The following is a 24953-nucleotide window of genomic DNA, read 5'->3' on the forward strand; positions in this document are numbered from 1 at the left end:
AATCTTTTTTCCTCTGTGAGCTGGCAATTGCTGGAATCAAACAAAACTGTCTGCAGGGAGCTGAGGCACTCAGGGCCAGAGTTATACACTTTTAAATAAAAACTTTAGAAAAAAAACATCAAAAAGCGCCTATTTATTTTTGTGTTTATTAGAGGACTGACATCACATACAACCATGTTTAGCACTTTCAACAGTGTTTTATGTAATTTTAAAGGGTTTCCTGTAAAATGATACCAAACATTTGTATGTAAACCTCTGCATGTGGGTATGGGAAGCTTTTGAAATTGGGTAAGCCAAATCCAGGCGAAAATCCCCAAAATAGCTTCAGGGTGGAAGAAGATACGGTCACACTAGATTTTAAATTCGATTGACTTCAATACTTATGTTTCAGACTGGAAAAATTTGCATTCCAAAGTTTATGTTTCGTGACCTCTGACCTGCAAATTTGTGTCACATAACGTGACAAATATATGATTGTTGACCTTGTCAGATGAAAAGTAACAGCACTGTTAGACATTTCTGTAATTTTTACAGTTATTTACTGTATATCACCCAGTATAATACTGTCAACTATTTATACAGTACATAACTGTAATTCGCGTTGCATTTTGGGAATTTTCTGTGACATCATACATCATATACAGTAATTTACTGTATTTTTGAAAATTGCTGTATGCTACTGTATATTTTCTAACAGTCTTTTGGCGGCATTTTCCTTATTCACACAAATCCTTATTTTATTTTTCTCAAAATCATCATTTTTGACAATTGTATACACACAGGCGTTGACTTATTTTAGCTAAGGAACCATGTAGCAGCACAGGTGTTCAGAGGACTGATTTCAGGTGTGCACATAAACTGAAGAGTTTTCAAACAAGACTTTCCCTGGGACAGCACAGCGGCGCTTTTCAGTTGAAGATACACGAGAGGAGAGAATGAAAAAAGACCAGCAAGGTAAAATAATCTATATAAGTTATTTATTATCAGACCCGCGGTTGTTGTTTACCCGAACGGGACATTTTAAAACCGTTAACCGGACGCGTTGCTTAACGTATAACGGTAATATTAGTTTACCAAAGTCAGTATAAACCTAATTAATAAATCATCCTATGTGTATGCAAGCCTACGAGCACGCGCGGTGCGTTAAATTACACGCTAGTGTTTTCCTTTTATAAAACTATTATCAAGAAATGCTTAACGTAGCCTAATGTATACGTCAATGATATGAAAAGATCAGATTTAGTATATAACGTTACCTAGAGAATAATTTATTAATAAAAAGCATATTTAACAAAGTACCCTAAATTACATGAAGCTGGGAGGAAAACTCTTAATGTGTAAGTTACGTTGTGTTTATATTCTCATCCGCTTGGCTTTACCTGTTACATAAATTATGCGTTATTAATAAGGTGTATAACTAAATTTTATCTTTCAAATTCGTTAAACTACGTTAAGCATTTTAGAAAGTCCCATGTGAACATAATAAGAGTTTGTTTAACAGTTTTACAAACGACTTCAATGTATGAGCGTATGTTGTTTGTGTGTTGTGGCCAATCGAAAAACATTATATTTTAAATGTGAATATGTTTAAACATAAAGGCTGAAACCTAATTTGCATAAAATCAAGTTTTAAAATGTGTTTTTGTTTTGTATTAAATTGCTTTTGAGGCCAATGTAGCTGTACAGTAAATATTCAGCCTCGATCAGAAAACCATGTCCCAGTGTCCTAACACACAGACCTGTGGCGATGGTGCAGTGATTCGAGTACAGTACATCTACTCTGGTTATCATTTCAAAACAGTATTTACTGAAAAATATGAGTGTTTAGCATCATGTATTAAATGTGTTAAATATGTCCTTTTTTCCCTGCATTAATTCTGCTGTCTAATTTCTTTGGGAGGATAAATTAAGGAGGATGTAACAAAATACACTGCAAGAACTGGAATGAGAGACAAGTGAGGATGAAGAGGACAACAGAATATCCATCCTTTCTTCACCACCTCACAGAGTTTGAGTGAAACAACTTGTATTAGGTCAGACACTTCTCAATAAGATACAGTATGTGCTGCATATATGGGTTAGTTAGGTCTCCCTTCTTAACTAACAGCTGTAACAAACAGTACTGTAAAAAACTGTGGTTCAAAATAATTATGACCATCTTTCTTTTGCTTACAGGACTCACAGGATTATTTTATAACAAGACTGATTATCTTATACCAGAAGTTTGGTATTTTTTGAAGCTACTGTATTATTTCTTATGACAATTGATGTGCATTCAGAACTGTAAGTTGGTAAGTACATTTACTGTATTTACTGTAAGTAAAGGCTAAAGAGTATATCTCCTCTAGTTCTAAGTTCTAACAACGTTCCCAAAGGTCCCAATAATGTTAAGCCAACATAAAAGTGTCCAGTTTTTAAATTGTTTAGGAATGTTTCTTGATTGTCCGAATGTTAGAGGAATGTTACATTTTATTTTCAGACAATGTCATGGTTAAATGTACTCACAATGTTTAAAACACATGTTTAGTATATTTTATGAGTGTGTTTTACAACAGTTTGTAAATAATAGAATGTAATGTTTTTTTATCATTACAAGCAAAAACGTTCATAACGTTATTGGGATCTTTGGGAACTTTCAAGGAACGTTCTTAGAACCTTTCTCTGTGTTTGAGCATTGTGTTAGCATCATAAAACGCCATGGGTTCAAACAAGGGTATGCACATGCTGATAAAAAATGTATACTTTGCATTGCACTGTATGTTATTTGCCTTTTCTGTAAATGTGAAGATAAATGTAAAGACAGACAGTCATTGTTTCATTTTAAACCAGTTCTATTTTAAGAGAACTTAACTAGACTAAATAGAAGGGTCACAAAAATTTTAATTTTGCTATTATGATGCTGATTTTGTGGTGTTATGGGTTTTCTGGTTACAGTGGTAGTGGATCATGATCACCTCTCTAGCTTCAAAAGTAGGATGCAAAATGTATAACACCAAATCATTATAGCATAACTCCATGTAACTTGACATAATTTAAAGTCATCTAAAGGCATACATGATTGCTTGTAAGTACTATGCCATAGACTCCAAATACTGCATCTAAACATTATTCATTATGTGTATTTTTTGTTGGTATATCCTGGTTGTTGCAGGCCTGACTGTAAACTTGACTGTGAGCATCCTATCCATCAGGTATAGCTGTTTACTTGCATTACTTATTTAGAGAAATGACGGGTCAAAATTTATTATATGGATTATATTTTCATCACCCCTTTTTGTATGTCTTTGGGACACTTGAAATATATAGCACGTATAATGTGGAGCCATTTTATAATGCGGTCACAGACTACTCCCATTGTAACTAGAAAACCAAAGAAAATCATTGTTTAAATTATAAAATTATAATTTTTGGATTAACTAAACCTGTAATCAGTGTTATACGTATGTATGTTTATAATTTGTGTTATTTTAAATGTATTACTGCAAATGATTTGAAATGTGTATGTTTTAAATGTAATTTCACACAACTTCTTAAAGTATTTGTATTGTTTTAAATAAAGGTTTCAATATTTAAAATTGTCTCTTTGAATTAAATGTTAGCAGTATCTGTAGGTTAAAATGTAAAAAATTTATTTTATCTAAAAATTTAAATATAATAATTTAAATATAATAAAAATGAATGTATAAAAAAAGAATAGCAGTATAGTATACAGTAGTATACTTTAAACCTGGGTTTTTTACGGTAGCACACTGTATTACATATTTACAGTAGCATTTAAATACTGTAAAATGGAAATACAGTTTAGAACTGTAAATCTTATTTACAGTAGCCTACTGGCAACAGTGTTGCCAGTAGGTTACTGTAAAAATCCTTGAAAATGTCTAACAGTGAGTATCGCACATTACTACAACACTTTAGCATGTGATATATCCGGTTGCTGCACATACCCATTTTAAATGTCCTGCTTTGGGTAGGTCAATATATCTAAATAAAAAAAATTGTTTAATTATGACCACTTACAAACCCATCACAGCATAAAGGAATCCAGTATGACCTAATAGCTTTGACCAAAAGAAATACACAGGAAATGGGAGATTTGTGTACGAATGCTGGGGTCTCACACATATGCATTCATTAAAAAAATATTAGGTTTCACAAAGAAATTGACATTGGGCGTGCATGTCTTACTATAGCTCAAATGGTGGAGCATTGCATTGGCAGAGCATAAGTCATGGGTTTGATTCCTAGTGAACACATATACTAATAAAACTGTACACGTCGCTTTAAAATAAAACTTCCAGCTGAATAAATGTAAGCCTGTGAGCCTTAGCTCTTTACAGTTAGAAAACCGACAAGGTATCGACCCTAAAACAGGATGTGGTGATGTCTCAAACAGGAAGTTTTGTTAGATACGGCAGTAGTGTCACATGAATTCTGTGTCTATCTTTAACACACAGACGTTTTATTTTTTTCTCAGTTTATGATTCATTTCATGTTAACATTTTCAAGGGAAGACATTCAAAAGCTTCAAAAATGCCAATGTGAAGTTATCTATTCTTTGTCATGATTATAGTGTGCTATATAATAGTGCTTACTCCGTTTAAAGACACTATTTGTGTCTAAAAGTACTTGATCACAACGCTTCAATGGCCGGAGCTGAACTTCTAAAGCAATCAATAGAATCAAGGACATCATGAACAATTATCCGTATAACAAGTACAGACGGAAATATGTAGCAAAAAATGCAGAATTTGGAATGAGAAACATCATTATGCTTTAGGTTATTTAGCCAAGTTGGATACAGTACAGTATTGCAATATGAATGTCTTACATGTCTCAGTATATCGTATTTGGTAACAATACCCGTAATACATATCATTATTTTAAGGAGCAGCGTGTGGTTCATTTTTTGCTAAATGTCTCTGGTGGAAAAAAAAACATTCTAGGATAACCAAAGAGATGCAAATAAAAGCTCAAACATTAAACAGAAAAACCAACGTTTTGCAGCTATGCAAACTAAACCCAATACAGAGATGGGGACTGAATATAATTTAATTATGTAATAATTAATCATTTTAATGTCTTGCTAGTTAATAAATGCAGGTCTGTGTCCCACCCCATGCACCCAATATTAAATGGTTCTTTGTAAAACGATGTGGTGTTGGCTTTTATACAGAACCTTTAACCTCTGACCTTACACACAGCTATGATGTATTCATTCAGGAGAATCTAATATAAGATTTCTGCATGGAAAAGGTTACACGTTATAAGACACACGGGACCGTACAGAGATGAGGCAGTGAGAGAGAGAAAGAGAGAGAGAGAGGCAGAGCTGAAGTGGTTGTGAGGGGCGGAGGAAAAAGCGACTGTTTTCAGCGCTATCACACTCAGAGCAGCGCAGAGAGACAGTCGGAGTATCAACGCTCGCTCACTCACTCACTCCTATCCACCGCTTTCTGTCCGAACAAAGCCCGAGCTTCAACCATGGTCTCTATAATCTCAGACCTGGACCCTCTCAAGAGCTGGAACGTGTTAAGGTAAGAACCGAGCCGAACATGCATGCGGAGAGCGCCGAGTGTCTCCATCTATCCGCGCAGAGGACGCGCTTTTGTTGCGCTCCTGTCGCATGTTGTGAGACGTAACTGCGTGCGCTATTTTGGGCTGAAAAGTGTGTGCGGGACTTTTTTTCTTGAGTTCTCACATACACTGTCATGTGTCTGACGCATGGAGTGTCTTATTAACCCTTTGAGAGATCCACACCCTCCCCCGAATATGTCGGGAACTGTTGGCACAGAAGTGAGCGGGTCCGGCATGAGGAGGATTATCGGACCGGGCGCGTCTCGTCTCATCTGTGATGCGGGACGATGGTGCTGATGCTGAAAAGATGCAGCGCGCATCATCGTCAGTTTTAGATGGAAAGAACGAAGGAGTTGATTTTTACGCTTTATATCAATCGACTTTAATTGATTTCTGATATGGCACACAGAGTTGCACATCCCCAGCTATTGCGCATGGGAAATTTGCGTCTTTGAAGTTGACACATTTAAGGGTTTTCTCCTAAGCACCTTTATTTTTCAAAAATATGTTAAAGGTGTATTAGAGGCATCAATTAACCCTTACCCCAAAATAATCTTTTATTGGTGCTTCATAAGGTGCTTTCAAAATGCCAGGGAGCCCACTGGGTCTAAAGCAAAGACAACGCCATTGTGCAAAGTCTGTTCTCTGTAAGTTTTTGAGGAAGTATAAAAGGGCAACTGAAACCACCGAAAGCCAGTCATGATGTATCATCATTCCGCTTTAGTTCTCGGAAACACACATGACCCCAAAATAAGATAAGCATTTAATCTAAGTAATTTATTTGTATTCAAAATAACAAACCAAATTTATTATATGTACCCATATTAAAGCCTAAAAGAGTTATTTTGATGTATCAGATGCTATATTTTAAGGTCACTTTATATGCCCGTGAACATATTTGTAATGCATTTAAGAAGGCTTTTAAATGAGGGTACGAAGTGCACTATAAATACTCCGGATCCACGAATATAGTTCAGGATTCTGGGTTGTCGTAAATTGGGGCACCACTGTATTCCACACAGAATAATGAAAATAGATCAAGGGTATAAAGATGACATGCTGCGCTCTTTTGGAATAAGTGTTATTTTTGGTCAAATATTTATTCCGGGTCGCAGCTCAGGATGCACCAAAATGTACATACACACACCAAAAGACAAAATGTGCAACACAATCTCTTAAAAAAAAAATTGTGCAAAAGCCCAGATTGATACACATACTAGAGCGCACACACATGTGCGGTGATTTTTATAAGCCCCGTCGTCCTGGTCCTGTCACAGGCTACTGCTGCATTTAAGTAGACGTTTCCCGATCAATACGCCACTATTAGTCGGTATGTTCTGGGGTTTTTCTTCGACTGACAATCACGATCACGTTTTTTACCCCAGAGCTGACCGGGGCACAATCTTATGTTCAGGGAAAGAGAGAGATGGCTGAGGGGGGAGGACGTTTGATGGATCACTATTTGTCTTTCTCTTCTTTATTAGTGTAGAGGCTCTAGATTAGCCAGAGGAGCAGGTGCCAGACCATCTCAATAAAGACCAGCTTAGGATCAGCTCTGTCATTCCTTTTCTTTTTTCTTTTTCCTTTAACCTTTCCTTCCTTCCTTCCTTCCTTCCTTCCTTCCTTCCTTCCTTCCTTCCTTCCTTCCTTCCTTCAGTAAAGACCAGTTTAGGATTAGCTCTGTTGCCTGTCATTCTTTTCTTTTTCCTTTTTCCTTTAACCTTTCCTTCTTTCCTTCCTTCCTTCCTTCCTTCCTTCCTTCCTTCCTTCCTTCCTTCCTTCCTTCCTTCCTTCCTTCCTTCCTTCCTTCCTTCCTTCCTTCCTTTCTTCCTTCAATAAAGACCAGTTTAGAATAAGCTCTGCTGCCCTGTCATTCTTTTTCCTTTAACATTTCCTTCCTGTCCTTATTTTTTCAAGCTTCCGGCCAGCTTAGAATCAGCAGCGTTATTCCTTTTCTTCTCCTTTGCCCTTTATTTTACCTGTATATTTTCAATTCCATTTCCCTCTAATTTCCACTTTTTCCTTCCTCCATTCTCTCCGTTTTTCTTTCTCACGTAGCTTTAGGGCTCTCGCTGGCATTCTTTACAGCCTAATGAAGCCACCCGACGACCCAGAACACTTGTCTAATGAGGACACACTTGTGTGTGTGTGTTTGCTCAGCATCCGATTAACTTTATCATTATCTCGCCTTTGGTTCAAACTCTTTTTTTTCCTGTCGTCCTTTATTTGAGTAGAGACTGGAGAAAACACAGAGAGAGAAGACAGATAAAATTGGATCCAGAAATAAACAGCGTCTTTGCTATCTATTAAGTTGATCTTTCTGGACGCAAATCTGATGTGCGGCGCAAACAAACACTCCAGCATCTACATTACCTTTTCTTTTTTCTTCTTTATCCGTACGTTTCCAGTAAATTACCACCTTGAAATTTCTGACTGTTAGCAATAATTCCTGCGTAGTTCATTTTATATTTGAAAATGACGCATCTTAATGATATTGCAGTTTTGTTATGATCCAGTTTCGATTCCTATACGTAGCATTTCTTGTTTAAGGGCTAAGCTGTCCGTGGGATCCCAGTTTTCTTGGTGCATTTTGAGCAACGGTGTTGTTTAAAGTGTGACATGTAAATATGTTATAGTTTCTTTACTTGAAATGCATTTTCTGTTGCACAGTTAACACATGATTTTGTTGTAGATCTGTTGTTTAATCTGTCTCTACATCTTGAGGTCTATACTGCATACACTCATTGTGATCACCTCCCCAACTTCTCATCCTTCTGTAACTTGTGCGAGTGTCTTAAATAAGCAGTCAAGAGATGCAGCAACTTCTTTCAATGCAATGAACAAGAACAAAAATACTCATGTCCACCCACACGAGCGCACACAATGAGTCATGAGCATATGCATAATGCTATAACACACACACACATACAGGAACACAAAAGTCTCTCTGTCACGCTGACATGCACACACTGCGCTCGGCGCGCTTCGGAAGGCAGGTTGAGTCGGTAATGAGAGGCAGCATGCTTATTAATACCACTTGATTACATTGAAAATTACTTTAAATAACAATGACAAGTTGTTGCCTTTATTGAATTAGCGGCGAGGCAGGCGGGGGAGATGATTTGATTAGTGCCATATTTAAACACCAGATTCAGTGTTCTCGGAGGTAAGCTCGACCGTAAACCCATCTTTACGTTGGTCCGTCGACCGAAATCGAAAACAAGTTGCTTTCAGGCTACAGAGAGACATAGAGTGGCACTGGAGAGGCAATGGAGTGGCAAGCGTCGGTCCTTAGCAGCGGGTGACCTCTGACCTTTGCAGTGTTGGTTTTAATGAACGCTGTTAGCGGCTACGGCTCTGAGTGTGTGTTTAAGCCTCTGCCCAGAACGCAGCCGTAATTATCTGGCTGAGTGGCTTTTCTGTGTGTGTGTGTACTGTATGTGTGTATGTGTGCGTGTGTATATGTATGTGTATGTGGGTGGGTGGCTCATGCCGTTAGCCTCTCCCTGATCCCCGGCATTAGCGGCTGTCAGGCTGCTGCACACAGACGGGCAACGCAGATGAACGGCATTCAGTCCTGATCTCTGCACCTGTACCAGCCTCACGTGCACGAGCGCGGTTGTGTATTGAGTGCAGAGCGACAACGAAAAGGACGAAAACATTAACTGTGTAATTACAGCTAGATATTTAAAACGCATGAGTGTAGAACGGCTATGTAATGTCTGTTTGTCTGTCTGTGTATGTGTTTGCCTGTTTTAATGTCTGTTTGTTAGCATGTCTGTATGTCTAAGTGCGTGCGTGTGTGTGTGTGTGTGCGTGTGTGTGTGTCTATCTGTTTGTCTATGCATCTGTCTATCTGTCTGTCTACTTGTATGTCTGCCGGTCTGTCTATGTGTCTGTCTATTTATTTATCTGTCAATCGGCCTGTCTGTCTATCTGTGTGGATCTGTCTGACTGTCTGTCTATGTCTGTCTGTCCGTGTCTGTCTATTAATTCATCTGTTTGTTGGTCTGTCTGCCTGCCTGCCTGTCTGCCTGCCTGCCTGTCAGTCTGTCTGCCTGTCTGTCTGTCTGTCTGTCTGTCTGTCTATCTATCTATCTATCATCTATCTATCTTATTATCTATCGATGTGCGTATCTGGTCGTCTGCCTGTATACCTGTTTGTCTGTCTGCCTGTCTATCTGTGTTTCTGTCTGTCTGTCTGTCTTTCTGTCTGTCTATCTATCTATCTATCTATCTATCTATCTATCTTATTATCTATCGATGTGCGTATGTGGTCGTCTGCCTGTATACCTGTTTGTCTGTCTGCCTGTCTATCTGTGTCTGTCTGTCTGTCTGTCTGTCTGTCTGTCTGTCTGTCTATCTATCTATCTATTTATCTATCTATCTATCTATCTATGTGTGTATGTGGTTGTCTGACTGTATACCTGTCTGTCTGTCTGCCTTCCCTATCTATTTGTCTATCTATCTATATATCTATCTGCCTGCCTGCCTTTATGTCTATACTTTGTGTGTATTGGGTCGTCTGTCTGTCTGTCTGTCTGTCTGTCTGTCTGTCTGTCTGTCTGTCTGTCTGTTTATTCATATGTCTGTCTGTTGGCCTGTTTATCTATGTGTGTATCTTGTCGTTTGCCTGTATACTTGTTTGTCTGTCTGTCTGTCTGTCTATCTGTGTTTGTGTGTGTCTGCGTATGTGTCTGTTTATTCATATGTCTGTCTGTTGGCCTATCTATTTATGTGTGTGTCTGTCAATCTTTCTGTCTGACTTAATGTCTTTCTGCCTAATCATGCTTAATACTTTTCTTTTTATCTCTCTGTCTCTCGGTCTGTGTTTCTGTGTGTCCATCTATTCGTCTGTTTATCTGTCTATCTATCTGTCTATGTATGTATATGTCTGTCTATCCAGCTGTCTGTGTGTATATCTGTATGTCTATATCATTTCAAGATCTTTACTGATATTAATACACATTTAATAAAAAGGTATGCATTCCTGTGATTGCACATTTGTTGTTTTCGGTTTGTTGGACATACACTTTCGTTCTGTAAAGCTCAGGGTAATGAGGAAGAGACGCGACAGTGCCGAGCTGGAAGTGAAGACAGCATTTGACATGTTGTGTGTGTGTTCGATTCACTGGTCTCCACTAGAGCTCTGTATTATTGGCTGGAGTCAGCTGTGGCGATGCACTGCCCTCCGTCGTCTAGTCAGTGTACCCATTATACTGTGTGTACGTGTGCGAGACCAATATTGTTGCACAGTCTGACATTTCCAAAGCCTACACGAGTTACCCAGATGGGCCTGCACCCCTTGAAGACAAACCCCCACCTCTCAAACACACACACGCGCACAATCTCTACCTAGAGAACGTAATTACAATTATCAGCTCACCCATCACAATTACAGCAGAAGGAGAGATAGGCAGGAAAATGAATGCAGACAGAACAATAGACACTAGAAGAAATTAGACAGTGAAAGATAGAGGTGGAAAAAGAGAGAGAGCATCTTAACGCTTTGTTTATAGACCACTGTCGTACATCGTGTTCCCCAAAATAACACCATCCAAAAAAGCCATTCCACACATTCAGTCTTGTCCATAAAAGATGTGAGATTTCTCTATTAATATCTCAATTGTTTTTCCTAGACAGCAATGATATTAAATTTGAGACCGGATTTTTCTTCGTCCTCAGATAAGCACATTATCTGGGCATTGAACGTCCACATTCAATGTATAGCTCTATACTGTATGTAAAATATATTTTTAAACAAATGAGAACATTAAGACATTTACGTTCTTACAATTCTCAGTTGCAAATGCTTGCATGAAAGATATGATTTTTTTGGCTGGTTGAGGCAATTGGGAAATGGTCATAGGATTTTAATGAGAATGTATGTGTGTGTGCTGCATTGTTTGAGCTGTAGGAGAGCACAGAGCTCAGGACAGAGGCTCTTTTCAGGCCGCCCTGAATGACCGTGATTAAAACTGAGTGTCTGACTGTCTGAGAGACAGACAGAGCCTATTGTAATCTCTCTCCCTCTCTCTCTCCCGTTCTCCCTCTCTCATTTGTGCATGTAGGCAGTTTTCTATGATAAGGTTGAAATCCAGAGAGGCATATCAGTGCTGGTTTCCACCTACGCCGGTTCTGAGAGGAGAATGTGCAGCAGCTATGTTTGAGAAGAGCACTTCAGGAACCATTCATAGAGCTTTTACACGCACACACAAACACACACACACACACAGATATCTAACCCTGTAACTAACACACGGATGTTTCACTTTGCTGTCAAAAGTAGCACCCGCTCTTTCTGCACAAATGTAGAAACCCGCTCACTTTTACCAGCTGTCTAAATGAGGACATACCATGAGGTCATTTTTATAAAGGTAATTTTGTGTGCCGTACGCTTACCTGAACTCAATGCCTAGAAAACCAGGACGTTTTTGTAGAGCCAACTTTTGGAGACAATTTTTTCTCAAATTAAAATAAACCCATACACACACAGACACACCCATTTACTTATGAGTGTAAATAGGACAGACCGTAGACTTGCGTTCTATGTAGCATCTATTTAGCATGCATTCTATGTAGCAACTATGTAGCATGCATTCTATGTAGCAACTATGTAGCATGCGTTCTATGTAGCATCTATGTAGCATGCATTCTATGTAGCATCTATGTAGCATGCATTTTATGTAGCATATATATTTAGCATGCATTCTAAGGTCCCAGCAAGAGTCCAAGACCCACGCAATAAGTCCAGGTGCTTACAAGCTCTCTCCCGCAAAGTAAAGCCCACAAACTCTCTCATGCGAGGAAAAGCACGCAATGCGCATGTTAATGTGAAACTATAATAATAATAATAATAACGATCGCCAACTATCATCATGAGGCCTGCTATTGCGATATATCTGACGATCGTCGATACACGATACTATCGTCTATCGGCACAACCCTACTCTGTAGCATCTTTGTAGCATGCGTTCTATGTGGCATCTATGTAGCATTCGGTATATGTAGCATCTACAGCATCTGAATGTTACATTATGAATAAAATCTGGTACTCGTGGTTTGTAAAATAACACTGTTTACAAAATTATCTGTTCAAAGTAGAGTAGTATTATTGTTGACTACCTGAATTTTGTAGTCTCATGCATATTAACAGAGAAACACTCCTCATGTTCACACACACACACTTTATATAAAGAGTCGAGTGTCTTTCCAGATGCCGCACTTTGGGAGATGCCACACTCGCAGGGGAAAATTTTCATTCTCTTACTCGCTTTCCCTCTCCCTTGGCCACATGCTGATATCATTTGTTATGATTTTACGGCATAGTTTAAAAGGTTTTGTGGGAAGAAAGCGGCCTCTCTTTATCCCTTTCACCGTTGCACGCACAAACACACACAGGGCAAGGCCAGTAAAGTGATGAATCAATTTGGAATTAAAAGACAGGACAAATATGGTAAAGACCTCTTACTACTTTTACTGTTCTTGTGGAGAACACTCCCACTGCTCCTGATGGTCCCACCTCTGTAAAGGGTGGGGGGTTATGAGGGTTACCAGTGAAATATTAAAGCTTATTTTTACACTACAAAGGTGGTACAAAACGCCACCAGAAGGGCAAGATATTTCACACAAAGGTGGGAGAAATGTATTTCCATTGCAATCCCAATCTTAGGGTCCCTCACGGTGTATAAATGAGCCAATCATTTGCCGGTCTACAATAATTTAGTCCCCCTAGAAACGCTTCTAATGTATATTAAATATCTCACATCCTCAAATAGTAGTTGTTCCCTGCATTTTGGTCATCTCGAATAGCTGAGATAATAAGAAGCTAAACATGGTGAGATTTCTTCTCTTTCGTCCATCATTGTTTTGCTTCGCTGAGTGTTTGCAAGCTCCTCTATCCCTTCACCCCAGTGAGTGCTCACACAGGAAGTTCCCGACTCCAGCTGTGTTGCGTGTGTGCTTAATCTCAGTCGTAGCTGTCTGTGTCTACTGTGTCTTATGTTTTTACTCCGCTGTGGAGAGAAAGGCAGGTCTTACGCTTGAGATCACACACACACACATCCCGGACTGTCAGTCCCCGGGGATTCAGTCCGGCATGTGGCACATAGCAAGATACATGAGCGCATAACTTTCTTTAAGGGGTTTATTTGCATAGGTTTACCACATATGAGAGTAGACCGCGTGCATCAGCAGTAAATTTTCACATGTCTTTCTGGTTGGAAGTGAGAGCTCAGTGAAAGTCGGAAGTGTGTGCGAAAGGGAAAGGTGCTGTCCAGCTGTGCGGAGCTCAGGTTGTTGGACGGTTAAGTGAGGCTTTCGCTCTGATTAAAGTCAGGTGACTGAGCACAAGCAATGTGTGTGTGGTATTTTGTTAAACTTTCCCTTTTTCTGCTTTCACAGGAAGACAAGAATGTCTGTTTCCTGTCGTCTCTGTGCGCTAATGAGCACGCTGTGAACGCATGCACACACGCACTGCTGGAATCTAGGCAACACCCTTGCAACACTTTTACTCTTTTTAATTTCTGTCTCCCCTCTCTCTGGTCTTTGATATTATAATCCCTGTGTGCGTTTCCATGGTTACGCTGGCTTAGCATCATACTGATGCATACTGTTTTAGCCACGCTCATCAAGAAAACTTTAACTAAACATTTGTTTTTGTTTATATTTTTACTGATCTCCAGCTATTAAAGGTGCAATGTGTAACTTTTAGAAGGAATTCTTGACAAAAAGGCAATATATTATACATAACTATATTATTAGTGGTGTATAAAGACCTTACATAATGAACTGTATTGTTGTTATTACCTCAGAATGAGTCATTTTTATCTACATACACTGCGGGTCTCCTTACATGGAAATTGCTTTCATGTTTCTACAGTAGTCCTAAATGGACAAACTGCTCTACAGAGTGCTTTCTTCCATACGATGACTAAAGGGGGTCGCACACCGGACAAGAAGCGCCACGTCGCATTGCGACATGAATATAAAAACAGAACACATTATTTTCTATGAATGTACGCACACTGGCGGTGGCTGTCGGCGGCTGTCCGCTTTGACTCTGGACACTGCTCAAATTTCTATCGCGCCAATCCAGTTTAACATTAAATAACATCATATTTGTCCCAAATTGTTAGCGATTAACATTGGCTGCTAACGTATATTTTGCATTTTGAAGTAGACGCTATCTGACTAAGCTCACGCTATTTAACGTGCACTTCCGATGTAAGATACCTCCGAATTGTCCTAGACGCGACAGGGCGCTGCGCTTCTCGTTCGGTGTGCGACCCCCTTGAGATGACAACATGTTTGTCCGGTGGCAGCTGCTGTAGCTTCTTATTGCGTTTTGAAATTGAGGTTGGCGGCAATTTGCAATCTCATCACTAGATGCCCCTAAAAAAGGTACTGTGCCTTTAAATCACAGTCGTAGTTTAAACTCTCAACCTCAGATGTATGACCATGAAAAATCTGATGCACATTGTACAGTGGCAGCTGCTGTAGCTTCTTATTGCGTTTCGAAATTGAGGTTGGCTGCAATTCGCAATCTCACCACTAGATGCCCCTAAAAAACGTACTGTACCTTTAAATTACAGTCTTAGTTTTAAGCTCTCAACCTCTAATGTATGACCATGAAAAATCTGATGCACATTGTACATATAAAATGGCAAGTTGCTTCCTCAAATGCTTTCTCCAAAAGCATTCTCGAATCTAATTGGCTGACTTTATGCAATTTCTTAGAAACAGGGTGCCCTATATGTTTACATTTACAGTACACATTTGACAGATGCTTTTATGCAAAGGGGCTTTAATCTATACATTTTTAAACAGTATGTGTATGGGATTGAACCCATAACCTAACGCAATGCTCTACCATGTGAACTACAAGAGCCCTGTTTACAAATTCCCAGTCTGCTTCAATGAGCACTTGGATAAAAGATGTTTGCTGCATCTAATCTCTGAAAGATTTTCAAGAATTTCGTCTTTGAAGTATGGATATATTTAATTATGCAATATTAGTGAAGACACCGTGTTCCTAAGGGGCGTAAACATTAGAAACATCCCTGCATACAGAAACAGATAGACCAACAGAGAGTTCTTTAGGCATGTTGTTAAAAGTTTACCAATTTTAACATTTAGAAATGCGGCACTTATGGCGCATGACTCACAATGCCTCTGCCAAAGACTCCCATAGTGGCAAACAGTAAAAATCATGTTCGATTTTCTCCAATCAGCGGTTTATAAGACATCACCGCCCCAGCCAAAGAAACAAAAATGCACCACATACTCACAATGCAAAGCTAACATTCTGCCAGCAGTCTTGCCAAAACTCCACTGATTCAATCATCTCTATAGTTGCCATTGGCTCCCTCTCAGTACCTCCGGTTAAGTGTGAACACCCGTACGTTTGCCCACCCCCGTGCCCCTATCACGGCATATTTACGCACAGCAAGCGCTCATCTTTCCCGTTAATGCCTTCCCAAACATCCCCATAAAAATTACGATCAGAAACACATTACTGGCAGCGCGCCCCGTGCCTGCGTTTATTAGCCTATCAGGCTGGGTTTATATCTGATCACGCCTTCGCTCTAATGAGATCTCTTTATAGCCAATCAGTAGCACATCTCTTATGTGGCAATAGCCTGATCAAATTTATGGTCAATAATCCGCCTTTTAACGATGATGAGATGTGGGGTGTGGGAGAAATCGCTTTTACTCCTTTGCCATCCGTTCTTGGATGAGCAGAAATCCGCGCGTGTGTGGTGGCCAGGTGCCCGGCTGAAAGACTCGTCCTGGCCGACTGTGTTTCTGGCCCTTTTCGAAGGCTGTATGCTGACCTGCGTGCCCAGAGCAAGGGCTCTTATCTAAGGCAGAGCGAGTGAGACAGCCCCAGGAGTCTGGACATTACCAGGCCTTCTCAGATCCTAATTACGGTGGGAAGGTGTGGAATGAGAGTGGAGGGCCGACGAGGCGGCCAAACTCAGACCCCTCGAGTCCCATTACAATTACTGCTGAGAGACACACATTCAACCGAATGGACATTTTGTGCACACACACATACACACGGACGTACACAAACCTGTCGCCCTGGCGCGCTCACATACACCCAATCTAGGCACGTTTCTACACTCTCATTCTCTCTAGTAATTGGAATAGTGTTGATGCCTGCTCCCCGCAGCCTGAACGGGACACACTTCCACAGCCACGCACATACATCTCTCTGCTTCTGTAAGATATGAAATATTATAGGTGTTGATTGGATTATGGCACAGTCCTAGGCACTTCACTGGCGACTATCCTGCGCTCTTATGCCTGACAAAATTTTCTAAATTACTACAGTAAGTGTAAACAAATCCTACAGTATGTAAATACATTGATTTTACAAAGTTGCTTTCCTAAATTGTCAAGAGTGCATCTAATACCAAGTGCTTTCTCTGCATTGCTGCACAGGGGCGCTATTCCACGAATCAGCCAAAAATATAATCTGTGGTTTTCTTTTAGGATGTAGAGCAACAGTCTGCAGAGAATCCTAGATATGGCTAGGAACTACACTCTCATTCTGGCGTAATAATCAAGGACTTTGCTGCCGTAACATGGCTGCAGGATGCGCAGTGTTATTACGTAGTGCCTGAAAATAGTCCCCTGCTATTGAAAGTTACCAAGGGGACTATTTTCGGCTGCTACCTAATATCATTGCGCTTCCTGCAGCCATGTTACGGCAGCAAAGTCCTTGATTATTAAGCCAGAATGAGAGTATAGTTCCTAGCCATATCGGCCTAGATAATCGCAACTTTTATTTTTCCGTCGGTCTTAGTACGTGATGTAACTACCGAAGAGTCAAGTTTTAAATAGGAAAAATATCAAAACTCTTACTTTTGAGCGCGATGCTAATGGTCTAATCAGATTCAATGGATTATGCTAAGCTATGCTAAAAGTCGTACCGCCAGACCAGTTGAATGGATTCCGAAACTGTAAAAATCAAATGTTTAACTCTAGGGGAGCTGGAAAAATGAGCGTATTTTAAAAAAATGGAGTGTCCCTTTAAGAAATGTAAATATTTCCCACTTGCAATGCTTTTGGTCCGCTTAGCCAACAACTAGATGTCCCCAACACACACGCGCACACGCACACACACATCCCTGTTCCAAACAAAAGAGGAGGGAAAAACAGATGGAAAGCTAACCTTGGATGACATCACAGGATTTCCAATGCAACATGTCCAAACCTGTACAACCACATTGACCTACACACAAATGCACACATACGTGGATAGGCCAGATGACAATTCTCTCTCTTCCTGTGCTCTGGTAATGACCTGATCTCCAGGGTGACACGTTCACCTAAAAGAAGGGCGAGCGGGTATGAGAGAAAGTGGGGGAGAGGGAGGATGAAAGAATTGGAGATAAAGAGAGAGCGAGGCTCTTTAATGAAGCATGGGTTTATGTAATCATTCTCATGGATGACCCGTGTCGTGCTGCTATCAGGGACAAAAACTGTAGAGCTCTCCACAGTGTGCTAGTGTGTTTCATGGCCACAATCATGCTTTTCTATGGTATATTTATTTGACATTAACACATACTTGTGTGCGCGCATGTGCAATTATAATAGCATAGTCATGGTAATCCATAGAAGCTTCAAAAGAGATTGCAATAATGTCTCAGTAATGTATTAAAGTGAGAGATCAAATGCCAAAGATCTTAATACAAACTTGTGCATTTATCTTCAAAGATTTTCCAAGACTTAAGCCGTTTCTCAATATGCGTTCTTGTCTGTACTTGCGTTCTTGTGGACTTGTGAAACATCATCAGGCGCGGCCCAAGTACTGTTCCATTTCAATGTTCACATCAAGCCCAAGTTGTCATCCAATCGGCGGATGTGTTCTTGTTGCGCCCCTTTTATCGTGGATGCATCAGAGGAGACTTGTGTGGACTTATGACAGCGAAGTTTCCCAGAATGCATTTCGCGTCAAGAGTTCGTTCTTCCGAGTCTGAACTTGCAAGTTCGAACTACGAAGGACACAAGTCCGAGTTTGGCGTACTTGGTATTGAGAAACGGCTTTATTGTTGGTTCCTTAAATGGCCTCTCATTTTAAGTCGCTTTAGATCAAATCATCTGCTAAATGAATAAATAAATGTGTTAGGGCCATTTTAATCTTCAGTTTATTTTATTTAAATTTACCCCCCCCCCCCACTTGCTGGCACTTTTATTTTGCATTATGACACCTCCAGGAACTCCATATATGGAGACAGGAAGTGAAGCCAAAGGGGTGATCGCATTAGAAAGGAAGCGTATATAAAATGATAATTCGGAGCATTTTATATATCGGAGCATATATAAAATGATAAATCGGAGGGGGTTTTAAGCACTCGTGCCTAACAACGGCCCTTAGCTGTTTAAAAATGCACTGGTAACCCACTGCTTCTTGGGGCTTATTGCTTTATTAAGCTACAGTAAGTTTGCATTTGTCTGCTGAAGGAATGAAAATACATAAACGCGATGTGACAAGTGCAATTTTTATATGTATTCATATATTTCATTTTATAAAAGAATTAAGAAAGCGTGTTCAAATGGCTTGTCCGTTTTATAGCCAAATACCAATTAGTTAACACAGCCCTGCAAAACCGCGTTTGACAGCTTGTACCATGGTCAAAGGCAGTTAAGACACTTAAAATGAATAATTGGCCAGTTGCCTTCTTTGGAACCGAATTATGGAAATTTAAAGTGTTTGTAAGTAACTAAGAGGAACGTGTAACAAAGTAGCTACTCATATTTCAGTCATGCAACTCTGTCACTTCTCTAGCTGAGGGGATGCCTGATCTCACAGAATATGTAGGTATTTTACTAGTTGGCTAATATGCATGAAGTCATACAAATGAAATAAATGTACGATTATCATAAAAAAATAAACCCCACCACTAACCCTCTCCACAACCCAAAAGTCACAGGGGCGAACGCATATTTTACAAAAACATATGAATGTAGTTGTACGAATTGATAAGAATTAGCCACCACGTACTGTATAGATACAAATTGCAATTTAGATTATGTTGGCAATACATTTAATACAGTAAGAATACACTAGCATATACATATTTGCATTAAATCTAATAGACCTGGCATAAAAACAAAGAAAATTCAGACAAAATGTAGCTAGAAAACAGCTGGATTTGTCACAAAACCCTATATGTCTGTCATTCCTTTACTCCTTTGTATGTATACACAAGTGTTTAAAAGAGCATGCATGCTCACATGCATATGTGTGCATATCCGCTAAGCTCCAGGGTGCTCATCCTTGCCACACTATGTTGCAAAAGGGGAAAGAGAGTCCAAGCATCCGAACAGCTTTTGGGTTGGTGTGTGTGTGTGTGTGTGTGTGTATGTGTGTAAGAGTCGTCTTGCTGTAAATGTGCTCTCATGTACGGCCCAAAAGCACCCTCATTAATTCCTTTGATGCCGTCTGATTGGCCCGGCATTGCTAAGTCGCATTAAGAACTGAATTTCCTCGCTTTTACTTAATGACGCTTTTCCAGCCACTGCAATTAAACAGGTCTTTGTGCGAGCGTGTGTGCATCTGTTTGTGTGGTCCTGTTTGTGTTTTAAGGTGCTCTTAAGTGCAATGGAAAATGTCTAACTCTCAACAGAAAATTGTGTGATAAGTGCAGGCCGTTTAATGGGTCTCAAACGAATGGAGTATGTTTCTGCAGCACTGGCTGAATATTCCTGCAATTCACAAGTCCTACCGTAAGTCATTTAGTCATCTGATGGAAATTTAATGATATGAACTGATTTAATATGACTCTTTATCTATATGTATTAGTATAACGACAACCGAAATGATAGCTGTGCTGCTGGAGTTTATGGGAAGTTGGTTGGTAGTTTTGCCGCAACGTTGGCTAGACAAAAACAGACCACATTAGTCTGTTCACTGACCATCTGATGCATTTTGCACATAAAATAAGGTTGTTCTCAGCCTGGCAAACTCAAATTTAATTGGCTGGCTGTATGCAACTTCTTGCGAGTCGTGTACAAAATTTGCAAGGCTCGTGGCATCAACTTTTTGAAAAATATTTTGAGTTTTTCAAACAATAATACATACACTGACTCCACCGCACGAGAGAAATGAAAATTTCACTTCTAGGCATACATTTTAGTCCTTTAGTCCTTTATTTATAGGGCTACATATTACAAAAATAAAAAAGAATGCATATCGGCCAAAACAGGTCTTTAAAAGGGTACCAGAGTAGACTGTCAAAGAAAAAAAGGGTCCCAAGTTGTCACTGGGGCAGTAACCTTCCAAAAGGTTCAAATATGTACCATTTATGCACAAATATTTATTTTTATTTGGTACCAATATAAATCTCTGAGGTACTTTTTGTAACAGCTAGGGAGGTCCCCCTTTTTTTGATGGCACTTGGACTATATGTTTTATGTTTTTAGTTTTGTTTGAGGCATTTAGCCAGTAAATGAAATATATATAGCAAATTATATATAAAATAGACTTGATAAAAAATGTAGATATATATTTTATTTTTAAGTCAAATCAAAACTTGCTGTTGTGGCGGCTCGTGACTGCTGTTGTCTTCTGAGGGGCGGAAATTCAAAATAAGTGTTCGGAGTGTCATGTGTGTTGCTCGTGTTTTCAAAATATGTTTGTTGCGTCATGTGGACCATGTGCATCAAGTGTTGCGAACGCGTCAAAACAGTTTATGATAAAAGAGGCGCTCACTTTTACAAAATACACGCAAGACACTCACTTAACAGTAAACTCTGTAAACACATGAGATTATGCGAGTATTTGCATCTCTTTCATCATAAACCCTTTAGATGCATCTGCAGCAGGCACCCACCCTGACAAGACACGTGATGCACATACGATCACTCGAAGTGCAGAACACATATTTTGAAATAAGGAACCACACACATGACGGGATACATACATGTTGTGACTAACTTCGCATCGAGTGTCCACAAAAAAGAAGTCACTGGCCGCCACTGCGTACACATCCTCCTTTTAAGCTACTGTTTTAAATCCTTACAAGTGGTAAGATGCTTATTTTATTTTAAGTAAGGTGAAGCAGCTTTGTTAATAAAAAACATATGTTGTTGTTGAACTGAAATGTTCACATAACTTCACAGCTGTTTTCTTCAATTTTCGTCTACTGCATTTCTTTTTTGTTATAAAGTACTGTCAGCTGAAAATTGGCATCCATTTAAAAAGCAGTACAGTCCATTGAACTGTATACTTATTTTCATTCTCAAACACGGTGCTACTCTTACTAAAGTCTATTGTTGTGGAGTTTATTGTTTATTTTGGGAGAATATCAATAATTTTACATAAACCTGCATATAAACATCACACTGTAAACAAGGAAAACTCTCTTACTCTTTCCGTCTAAGTGGGTCATTCCTGGCCAGAATAAAGTGGAAATGGACCACACTACATGGAAATAATCAAAAAGCTGCCTACGTTAGACGAGAAGAATGTACTCTCAAGCAAATCGATGACGTACAGTAGTACACACAAAACGTTTATTGTGGCATCCCAAGAGTTCAGTGTCTTGACAGACAGGCATTCTTTTGAGAGACGCATTCCAACAAGCTTATGTAGACACTTTTTCCAACACATTGGACAGAAGGAAGTGGATTCACATTTGCTATATAACACATGTTGACACAGATCATGTACTGTCCGTGGGAATGTGCGTCTGGTGGTGAGTTGCAAAGGCACGTGGTAACATTTGGTCTAAGGCTGGTCTCAGTTAACCTTTAAAAACACAAATGCCACAATCCATCCTCTCACCCTCCTTTATACAGTAGATATGTAGTGCGCTCTATGCAAGACATACATTGATATGGAGATCTCTTGGAACTATTTACTATTTATATTACAAATGTGCCATACATAAAAGACATCTGGCGATGTAATGCCTTGGTAACATGATACTATGTGACTGGATAATTGCCAAGGTATTTACATGGTACCCCGACGTGCTCTTCAAAGAGTGATGTGCTCCAGCCGTTGTACCATCCAAAAACATTTTATTGCCATTGCACATAGAATACAGATATGATACATGTCCAAAAGAACTTTAGTATTTATTTTTGTGCAACAATAAACAGCGAGTCGACTAATGATTACTTATGTTACTTTTATTACAAAGCCAGTGTAATGAGAGACGATCTTACAGTATAAATGAGTGTTCAACAAGCATGCTAATACATAAACACACCCTGATCATATATCTGAACATGAACAAACTCACAACATTATTTAAGGCTCCTCAATGTACTATTAAACCATCCCGACTCTCAAAGAAAAGTATGCGTGTAAGCGCTCTGGGCTTGCTTATCAAATGCAAGTAATTTTATACAATACGGTATTGTTGCTGCAATATTTTTGTCAGAGCACTTGGCGTGCGATAAAACAGTATTTACCGCTGTGTAGGGGAATTGTGGGTGCGTGTGTGGGTGAAACTGGGTTTAAACAAGTCCAGGGTAATTTATGAGTGTGTCATGAGTTTAGGGCTTTAAAACTCTATCAGGGAGGAAAGCAGATAGCCACTACGCAGCTGGAGTTTAACACCGTGGTAAATTCTCTCTATGTCTGACACAATTCATCTCTTCAACCTTCCTTCAGAGAGAGGGGGGGGGGAAGAGGAAAAACAGAGATAGAGGTGGGGTCACAAGCTCATGAGACATGTGACGACTACAGTGATACTGTAGATGTGTTCAAGATGTGTATGTGTGTGTGTGAGGGAATGTTTGTGTCTGTGTAATAGGAGATGGGGGACCTTTTTTTCCCGATTTCCTAATTTTGTTGTCATAGCAATAACAAAAACACAGGGCCGCTAATGCCCAGAGCAAAGTTTTGTCACTCCAGTCGACTTAATAACGCCATTACTAAGACCATTACAGCCTTTGGAGTGTGTGTGTGTGTGTGTGTGTGTGTGTGTGTGTGTGTGTGTGTGTGTGTGTGTGTGTTTGTGTGCATGTGTGTGTATGATAATAAGAAACTAAATTGTTCACTTGCCATGACATACAGAACATATGTAACCAATTTCAAGTTCTCACTCTTAAAACCTTGCAAAGCAAAAAAATACTGTATCACACCATGATATCTTTTATAGGGCATTTACATTTGAAACTATTAATTTAAAACCATTCGCAATCACTCATAGATGTTAATGCGAGGTACCGAGGTGATCGAAAATCTCATAGTCCTTCTATTAAAAAAGATTTCAATTTCAACATTTCATTAATATTTCATGTGAATTACAAGATACATTTAATACCATGTGCAGACACACGCGCACATACATTTCCACTCTCGAACACACGTTCCACTTAACTGGGAACAAAGCTCTGGGAGAATAATCAGATCTTTATTCCCCTGGCCCTTAACACTGCCGTTTCTATGACAACACACTAGTTATACTGTCAGGGGTAACGCCACTGTTTCCGGTCACCATCCTAGGAGCTTTATCTGCTAACTTTACTTAAAAATTATTCAGTCTGCTTCGTACACTGACAGCGAAAATGATGATGAGAAATGAAATAAGATTTGCTCTATAGCTGCTCCCATTTGGTTTTGGTGGAACTACTAGCTAGTGGGGACCGAAGTGTGCTGGGACTGTAGGTAGCTTGGTCAAACTGGTTAGTGCTAGTGTGCAAATTATTGTTTTTTATGGGGGGGTAAAATAATATTGTAACATTAGTATGACTATGTTATAATATTAGGACCCCATTTCTTGTTCTGACGTCCATCTTTAGTTGGGTTAAAAACACTTTGGAAAGGGAGTTGGGCCGACTACCAAAACACACTTAGCCAATCAGCAGTAAGGGGCGTGTCTACTAAACGACATTGTTGCCTGGGTTGCATATCTGTGGGGCGGGTCTATCAAAAGAAGGTCCAGATTCTATTGGGGTAGGGGTTTGTTTGTTTAGGTGATTTCAAATGTCAACATTGGCTTTCAGAGATCATGCACCCCGACTTTAACTCTTTCCCCACAAGCATTTTTTTTTTTTAGTTGCCAGCCAGCGCCAGCATTTTTCATGATTTCCACAAAAGTTTAATGCTTTCCAGAAAATTTTCTTCTTTAAATATATAAACATACAATATACAGTATCAAACGAAAGAACAGACCCTCTGCTTTAAACAATAAAGCGTTTCGTCCTACCTTCATTTGTTCTCTTATCTACTCTCAAATATGGGTATGTTTCTTCAAAAACTTCACATTTTGAGCAAAAAGCTGAGATAGTTCAATTTTTGCGTAGCTTTGAATAGAGATCAGAGTACGGTTGCACCAATCGTTCCTAAGTTCTTACTTAAACTCGGACGTAAAGTCCAAACTAGAGGCTTAGTAACTACTAGCTAGTTT

At 39.5% G+C, this 24953-nt stretch overlaps 1 protein-coding gene and 1 long non-coding RNA gene across 2 annotated transcripts in view; both read left to right on the forward strand.

Annotated features, from left to right (window-relative positions):
• Positions 1 to 560: 560 nt before the first annotated feature.
• Positions 561 to 3045, forward strand: LOC141363714 (uncharacterized). The gene is made up of 3 exons (XR_012369281.1): positions 561 to 954; positions 1901 to 2033; positions 2176 to 3045. It is a non-coding gene; the product is annotated as an uncharacterized lncRNA (long non-coding RNA).
• Positions 3046 to 5349: 2304 nt separating this feature from the next.
• Positions 5350 to 24953, forward strand: part of celf2 (cugbp, Elav-like family member 2) — a 180244-nt gene continuing 160640 nt past the window's right edge. Inside the window, exon 1 of the mRNA XM_055189930.2 lies at positions 5350 to 5537. Coding sequence (XP_055045905.1) covers positions 5485 to 5537 — 53 coding nt within the window. The 5' untranslated portion in view covers positions 5350 to 5484. The remainder of the gene's footprint in view (positions 5538 to 24953) is intronic.

This window comes from Misgurnus anguillicaudatus, chromosome 1 (assembly GCF_027580225.2).
Source record: "Misgurnus anguillicaudatus chromosome 1, ASM2758022v2, whole genome shotgun sequence".
Lineage (NCBI taxonomy): Eukaryota > Metazoa > Chordata > Actinopteri > Cypriniformes > Cobitidae > Misgurnus > Misgurnus anguillicaudatus.